Source organism: Equus caballus, chromosome 11, assembly GCF_041296265.1.
Source record: "Equus caballus isolate H_3958 breed thoroughbred chromosome 11, TB-T2T, whole genome shotgun sequence".
Classification (NCBI taxonomy): Eukaryota; Metazoa; Chordata; class Mammalia; order Perissodactyla; family Equidae; genus Equus; species Equus caballus.
In genome coordinates this window covers 46,095,393-46,103,408 of record NC_091694.1, presented here as the reverse complement: position 1 = coordinate 46,103,408, position 8,016 = coordinate 46,095,393, and the positions used below count along the sequence as shown (strand labels likewise).

The following is an 8,016-nucleotide window of genomic DNA, read 5'->3' as shown; positions in this document are numbered from 1 at the left end:
GGGCAGAAGCCAAGGCCAGAGAGACAGGATCCTTCTCCACTGGCTGGAGAGGTCAGGAGATCCTGCAGATTCCCCGTCAAACTCCAACTCATCACTGTAGCCAGCCAGAAGGGCAGGCAGGCTGGGGAAGGGATGGGACAGGGACCTACACTCATCCAGAGGCTGGAGAGGTCAATGGTCAGTCTGAGATAGGACCGCTGGCTCTAGGGTGAAGTCCCCCCGAGGGCTCCCTCTGAGTACTTGGGGTTTGGCTATCACCCCTACCCCAGCCCACAGCCAAAGGCCCTCTCCCCTGGAAACTTTGGTTCTCTCTCTTCACCATCCTTGCCTTGCGGGGCTGGCCCTCTTTACCGTTTGATTGTGGAGTTTACAGAATTCCCTAACACACATAGTCACTCGCTGTCCAGTGCCAGCCCAAAAGCAGCCCCCAGAGCCTAAAGCATTGCCAAATGCTGTGTTTATTGGTCTGTTACATTGAAGAGTATAGTTTCTGAGCCAAAAAACATACATACACACTCTGCTCCTCACAAAACCACTGAGTCACTAAGGCAGGGACACAATGGCCACCGTGCTTTGGTGGAGGCCAAGGACTCACAGACGACGACGGGAGGGCAATAGGGCAGGTGGGTTGGCCCACAAACAGGCGTGCAGTGCCTGGGACAGAGGTGGGCTGGGAGCTGTGCTGGATGCAGAAGGGCTGCTGGGCCATTTTTCATGTTTCTTAAATGCAAGAAGTCTCCAGACCTTAGTGACTGCTAGGCAGGCCCCAGCCCCAGTGGCAGAGTGGCCTCCTGGCCCCAAAGCAAGGCCTACCCTGAATGTGTTGAGGGGAAGGGAGGTAGGAATGACAGCAAGCAGTGTTCCTGGGCCTAGGGTCCGGGGCTGGGCCCTTCCTAGCATCCCCATGAGTGAGGCTCCTCCAGGGGAGTTCCCAGCTCCCAAGGCCTCTCGACATCCTGAGAAATGTGTGGAAGGCAGAGCTAGCCTTGCTTCTCACCAGGGACAAACGGGAGACACAGGTAACCACCCCCAAAGCCTCAGGGACTCAGCAGATGCCTGGGATAGGCAATGGGCTGCCCCTAAACTCTGGGGCCTGTTCCTGAGAGGAGGCTGTGACAGGACTGCCTCCCTAAAGAATCACCCTGGGATTCCTTGAGAGCAAATGCTCCTACCACATTCCAGATCATCCATCTGGCAAAAGCGTCATTTACACACAGTTTGTAGGGATGCATCTAATGCATAAAGCAAGAGCGAGGTGGCAGGAGTGAGACTGTGCAGACACACGCGGGTGCACTGTATGGGCTGGGCGTGCATGGGGTCACCCCAGGTGGCCAAAGGCAGTGGCAGTGCTGCTGAGGTGGCCTGTTCCCACCCAGGGTCCCATCTTCTGAATGCCCCCCGGTCTTAGGGGAGGACCTGTAAGGTGGCCCAGGTCTCCTACACCTAGGGCGCAAGCCTGAACTGGCAGCAGTTCTGACTGCCCCAACTGGGGCTGGTGCACAGACATGCACTGGGCCTGCAAAGGGACTCTCAGGAGAGATACAGCACAGAGTCCCCTGACCCAACACAACTCTCGCCAGGTGGGGTCTAGGCAACTACAGCCCTGCTAACGCTGCAGGGCCCCGGGCTGACCTGGAAGAGGCCATGGGGAACAGTCTAGGTTGAGGCTGCAGGGGGCAGTGGGGCTATTCCCGGGCATTTGAGTGGAGAGCACAGTAGGTATCCCCCAAAGCAGTCGCTCCCTGAAGCCGATCCCTCCTATCCCAACCTTGACCTGAGGGCATCCTGGCCCCAACTCGCCCTGCAGGGCCAGCACTGCCCAGAGTCGGATCCCAGGCTCACAAGCACTTTGTTAGGAACACAGTCAGGTGAGGATCAGCTGGGAGTTGGGGCAGACTCAGCTGCACTGCCCCTGTGCACGCTCCCTGCAGGGACCCAGGGGCCCGGAGCCCTGGCTCTGGCCGGCTGCTGCCTCCTGGCCACAGCCCTCACTTGTTCTCTATGAGCATCTGCACCTTGTGGACGAGGTCCCGGGCAATCCGCAGGATCTCCTGGGCATCGTGATGCTCAGCCCGTTCTGGGGAAACATGGATAACAGTGGGGATGCCGGAGCAGAGGCAGTAGTCTGGGAGGAGCCCTGTGGCTACCCACCCTGCTCCATTTCCACTTGCTGGACTCCTGACATCTGCTTACGGGGAAGGGACCTGGTATTTCTGACAGCCCCTGCAACTCTGCTCAGGCCAGGAGAGGAGGCCCTCATACCCCTGATGGGGGCAGCCAGGATGGCTGGACCAGTTCCTACCATTGAAGAACTTGATGATGTCAGTGAAGTCCATGTTGTTGTCACGGATAATCTCACGATAGGCCTCCACCAGGGCCAGAGCGATGAACAGGACAAAGTGTTCCGATGAGATGTGCCGGGCTGCCCAGATCACCTCCCACACAGCAAACACATCCTCATACAGCAGCTCTGGGGACAGCAAGGGACTAAGACTGCGACTGGCTGCCCACAGGCCTCTGGATGGAGCCACATGTGGAGACAGAGCTCCAGGGGCCAAAGTCCTGGGAGTCTCCCCATTACACACAACCAAGCCCAAGGTGGCGGGTTCTATGCCCCAGGCCAAGCCCCTGCCCTTCTCCCTGGTGAGTCCTGCATGCTGGGCAGCTGCACACCCCACACCTGTACTCTTGTCAGCTAGACTAGATCTGCTTTTAGAGGCCTTGGTGCTTGGGAAGATTTGGTTTGAAAACAGTTCTGAAAACCATCATCTCAGGGTGATTTTCAACCCTGGTGGCAGTTTGGATTCACCTAAGGAGCTCTGAACTCACGGCTGCCCAGGCAGCCACACTTAGCAAGTCTGGGGCTGGATGGGGCCCACGGCACTGGTGTGTCTAAAAAGCTTGCCAGGTGGTTCCAGTTAGGGCTGAGAACCACTGACTGTGGGGAAGGGAGATCTCCTGCTGGCCCTGACCCCAGCCCCACCATCCAACCTGCCTCTTACCTCTCTTAAAATCCAGCAGGAACCAGCGGTAACAGAAGTAGAAGTGGGTGTAGTCTCCGTTCTGATGCATCAGTTCAAACAGTTCTGAGTCCAGGATCTTGTGCAAGTGGAGAAAGGGAGACACACTGAAGTGACGCTGCCTCTCCCGGCCACCCCCATCCTCTACCAGGCCCATCTGCTGTGCTGCCGGCTGCTGGGCAGCTGTACTTGAGTCCCCTCCTGTCCCCTTAGGTGGAGGCTGCACTCTGCTGCACCACCTGTCTCTCTGGGATGTGCTTTTTGGAGTGATACCATTTTCTCAGTGTTTGATTGCATCATCAACCACACTACTCACCAGAACTTTCATGAGCACAAGCATTCACATAGGGATATTGCTCCTTGACTTGTAACACTGAAAACTGTTTTTTTAAATGAAAGAAACTAAACTTATACGTAAAGGTCATTTTTGGAATGCTCCCTGGCTTCTCTGTGGATGATGGACAAGCCTGGCGGTGCCTGGTCAGATGCCCACGGGCAGATGCAGACCTCACCTGGATGAGGGAGCGCATGTTGGCAAAGTGGGTGTCCATGGCGCCCCCATTGGGGAAGTTCTGGCTCATCCTCTTCATGAGGTGGCTGAAACAGCTGTAGGCCAGCTGATCTGAGGGGAGATGGGAATGTGGCTTCAGGGCAGGAGACCCCAATGCCTCACTTCACAGGGGGTGTCCTGTGGCCCAGAGGACAGGGCTGGTTTACATGCCCACCCTTCCAGACCTAGTGGTCTGCTTTTCCTTTCTCCAGCTTATGTCAGCTCAATCCAAACACCATTTTGGGAACACTCCCCACTACCCCTGCCCCCAGCCCTGTCCCTCACCATTGTCAAGGATGACCAGGAGAGGTGCCAGCAGGTCGCACATGCCCTGCACATAGCCCACATCCAGGTGTTCCCACACGTAGCTGAAATGCCAGGGACAGAGTCACTGTGGGTATGCACCATCCTCACCTCCCCCTGGGGAGATGGCCCCTAGAGCAACCTGCTACCCAGAAGCCAGCCTTTTTGCCATCCTAAAGCCTTAAGAGTATGATGGTGAACCCCATAGCCCGTGTTCCAGGCCCTCAGGGGCTCAGGGAAAGAGCCAATGAACAGGCTGTCACTGCTTGGTATGCTGGGGTGAGGGAATTCAGCTAACGCTTTCTGAAGAAGTATGGCCAAAGCTGAGGACTGAAAGACCTTTAAGAATGAAGAGGGGTGGGGTGGGGGACACTGCAGGGAAAGTGTTCTAGACAGAGGTAGCCAAGTGTGAGGAAGTGCAGGGGAGAAGAGCAGGGTGCCTGAGGGGCTTAACCTTTCAGAGCAGGGTCCTTGCCTCCCACCCCGAGCCCTGCCCTACAATGGCACCTGCACATGATGTCTCTGAGCCTCTCGAGGTTGGGGGGCGTGAAGTACCAGTAGTTGCGGTCACATCGCTGCACATCCTTGTCTATGCGGTGCAGATTTAAGGCCACAGTGTCCAGTATTTCTATCTGAAAGAGTGGAGGGCCCTCAGGGGTGAGCTGGGGGCCGACGTGATGCCCACATAAAGGAATGCAGCAAAGGCAGGGAACCAAAGGACTCAGAACAGAGTCCTCTGGGGATGCTGAGAGATAGGCTCAGTGGCCCCCTCCAGGACAGTCAGGGCACCCCCACCTCCCACCCACCGGTGTCTACCCAAGCCTTGGAATGTCAGAAGGGCCTCTGGGGCCAGCTGAGAACAGTGCCTCAGGATCGTCCACATACAGTGTAGGCAGCAGCACAAACAGCCGCAAGCTCCTCCCCTGCCTCCAGCTCGCTGGGCCGCGAGGTCTTCTCCTGGTTGGGATCTTGGGGCTCGGAGAAAGCGTGGGCTGCAGGAACTGACCCATCAGAGCCTTCTTCCCCACCGCCATCCTCCTCAAAGCCCACACTCTGCCCCTCATCTATGCTCGACTGGATGCCTGAGGTCACAGAGTAATTGCGAGAGGAAGGCAGTCCTGAGTCGGGAGAGTCAAACTCCACTGACTGCTGCTGTTCCACCACCGCGGTGCCCGGGGACCCTGCTCCTGGTTCTTGCTCGGGCTCTGGTCTGGAATCTTCAGTGCCTGGGGGCCTTGGGGGTTCCAGGTCATCCACAGAGATAAACACCTGGTGAGGGTGAACAGAGAGTGGGGCTCACAGCTGCACTCCAGCACCTTCCCTCTGCTTGCCATTTCCTTCCTGGGGTCAGAACAAGAGGGATGGAGAATTCTCTTCACATCCCCTACTCCCACCTCATGGCCTCTAACACTGTCTCCCCTGGGCACCAAGCCTCCCCTTCTGACGCAGCTGACCAAGTGGGGAGAAATCATGCTCTGGGCAAACATGAAGACACCATCTTCAGCCCTATCCAGTCCTCCACCTCAGGCCTCGTCCTGGGGTATGAGAAAAAGTGTGAAGCACTCCAGACCTTCCTGGGGCTGCTCTGGGAAGAAGGGGAACCAGAGGCCTGGACACTTGACGGCCAGTGTGAGCTAAGTGTAGTTTTAACAACACCTGAAGTCCCAGGGCTGCCTCAGTTCAGGAGAGCTTCGTTAAAGTCTTGGTGTGGCCACTGGGCAGCCTGGGGGGATGGCAGGCTGGAGGTGTCAGGAAAATAAGTTCTCCCTTATTTTCAGTACTCTGAATGTTCAGCAGAACAAGGCAGGAGACTTCTCTAGCAAGCACTTAACCAGTTATACTAGTTTCAGACAAGCTGAGGAGAGGCAAGAAGTGAAAGGAAACATATTCTACTGATTGGAAACAGTCCACCACCCTAGACAAGTCACAGGGAAAATGAGACAGACATATACAGATTGTTTTCTTTTTCCTTTTCTATTTAGACTATGGAGGGAAAGGGATACTAAAAGGAGTTTCCACTTTGGGCAAGAAGCATGAAGTTTTGGGTTAGCGGCAGGTAAGGCCACGATTGTACAGCAATCTAGAGCCTCAGAACAGTGCCAGCGAGGAGGGCCCCTGCTGTCCGTGAGCTAAGCAGTGGTGCACTGGTACACACTCAGGATTTTATGAAACCTAAAGCCAGAGAGAAAGAGACTATGTTCCAGAAAAGAGGATTAAGGACAAAGCACATGAAGAGGAGAGTGTGCCTTAGTAGTTATATTTCTTTAAGTCTTGCTCTAGCTTGAGTTTTCCATTAATATTAGCAAAGATTTATTAAAGTAACAAGAATATATGTGATCTAAAGAGGCTATTTTAAAGACTTTATTTTTCCTTTTTCACGCCAAAGCCACCCGGTACATAGTTGTGTACTTTTAGTTGTGAGTGCTTCTAGTTGTGGCATGTGGGACGCCACCTCAGCATGGCTTGATGAGTGGTACCATGTCTGCACCCAGGATCCGAACCAGCGAAACCCTGGGCCACCAAAGTGGAGCACGCAAACCTAACCACTCAGCCACGGGGCCAGCCCCCTAAAGAGGCTATTTTAAAGAAAAAAACCTAAGTTAATAAAAGAATGTCCTTAAAACTGAAACTTTTCAGCTCTGGTTGGGCCTAGCAGCCACGGTTTGGGACTTGCTGTTCAGCTAAACACAGAGTCGATGCCAGGAGAACTACTCAGGCTCTCAACTGGTTTTGCATAGTCAATTCTATAAGGTGATGGAAAACATCATGTGGGAGGGGAGATCTTGCCAGTAAACACAATGGGACCACTCTAAAGCTCTCCTGGTCGCTGGCCAACAGCTCTCAGTGAAGCCTCTACAATCAGAGGATAGCAGAGCCGAAAGGAGACACTGAGACCCAGAGATGGGAAGAGAAGTTATTCATCTTGTCAGTAGTGGGTGTGGGACTAGAACCCAGGGCTGCCTGTGCCTAGCCTTGAGGTCTCTCTACAAGGAGGGAGGGCTTCCCTAAATCACAATAAATCCATCTTTCCTTGTTAGTATATTAAAATAGAACACAATGTACTATCTCATTTTATTCCTGCAATACCCAGAGAAGTGGGCAGCAGGGAGACAGTCATCCCATTTTTCCCTGGAAGAAAATGAGACACAGATACATTAAGCTATTCTCCTAGGGCTCCACTGCTAGTGAGGACTAGAGGTCAGGCTGGTGCTCAGGACTCTTGCGTATAAAATACTGGTGGTCCCTGCCCCAGCACCCCCCAGGTCCCGTCTGGCTCACGTCATTACTGATGGTGGAATCTCGGTGGATGAGGCGCTGCACGTGGCTGTCGATGCTGCTGCCTGAGGAGAACTTGGTGAGTGTGGCTGGGTGAGCCTCCCGCTCCCGCTGCCTCACCACCACCTCGCAGGCCTTCCACTCTGCCAACACGCGCTGGTACCTCGCTGCCACCGCTGAGTCCACCTGTACTCAGACCACACCATGACCATGGAGGGAGAGGTGCACCAGGCTCTCCTCTGTAGCTGTCCTCCTGGGACACCTGGAGACTAGGGTCGGGCCTAGGGGTGAGGACGGTGGGGCTGCTCTCCTAACACCTTCCTCTGCCATGTTTCTTTCTGGCTGGGAAGAGGCTGAAGCTTCTGAGACCCCACCTGGGGGTCCCTTGGCCTGGCTGCCCATCTCCCTATCTTCATGGGATCAGGCTCCCCTTACCTCTTCCATCTCCTTCTTGCTCATGCCAAACTTGTAGTGGCCAAGCAGAAAGGGCCAGACGTCCTTGCGGATCTCATGCTGCACGCCTCCGTAGTAAACTTGCCGTAGCAGCTCCAGCTCTTTGTAGTTCTGAGGGACCCAAAGAGGAAAGACTGTGCCTGCCATCACTGCGGCCAAGCTAGGTGACCCCATCCCAAAGAGAGCTAGGGCTGGAGACAGTGATTCAGTCATTCCGTTGAAGCCCAGCAAACCCTTCTTCAGGGTAGTCATGTCCTCTCCACTCCAGATTAGACCTGGATGAGATCTATTTCAACCCCATCCCTTCTAGGGCAGGCAGTGGAGTCCAGAGAGACACAGATTTGCCCAAGGTTGTGGAGTAATGTGGAAGCAGAACGGAACCAGTCCAGCCCTGTCCCATGGAAACCCACAGTC

The 8,016-nt window shown here is 54.9% G+C and overlaps 1 protein-coding gene across 6 annotated transcripts in view; it reads right to left on the bottom strand.

Moving 5' to 3' along the window:
• Positions 1–440: 440 nt before the first annotated feature.
• Positions 441–8,016, bottom strand: part of SGSM2 (small G protein signaling modulator 2) — a 34,668-nt gene continuing 27,092 nt past the window's right edge. For 2 of the 6 annotated variants that reach the window (XM_023653223.2, XM_070227868.1), the window contains 10 exons: positions 7,585–7,713; positions 7,313–7,418; positions 7,153–7,214; positions 4,759–5,142; positions 4,381–4,505; positions 3,856–3,938; positions 3,533–3,642; positions 3,003–3,099; positions 2,303–2,470; positions 441–2,077 (listed from right to left, as the gene is read on the bottom strand). In XM_023653223.2, the coding sequence (XP_023508991.1) occupies positions 1,989–2,077; positions 2,303–2,470; positions 3,003–3,099; positions 3,533–3,642; positions 3,856–3,938; positions 4,381–4,505; positions 4,759–5,142; positions 7,153–7,214; positions 7,313–7,418; positions 7,585–7,713 (1,353 nt within the window). In that variant the 3' untranslated portion in view covers positions 441–1,988. Of the gene's footprint in view, positions 2,078–2,302; positions 2,471–3,002; positions 3,100–3,532; positions 3,643–3,855; positions 3,939–4,380; positions 4,506–4,758; positions 5,143–7,152; positions 7,419–7,584; positions 7,714–8,016 lie in introns of all 6 variants that reach the window. The other 4 variants (XM_023653224.2, XM_023653222.2, XR_002811652.2 and 1 more) reach the window with 2 other exon arrangements.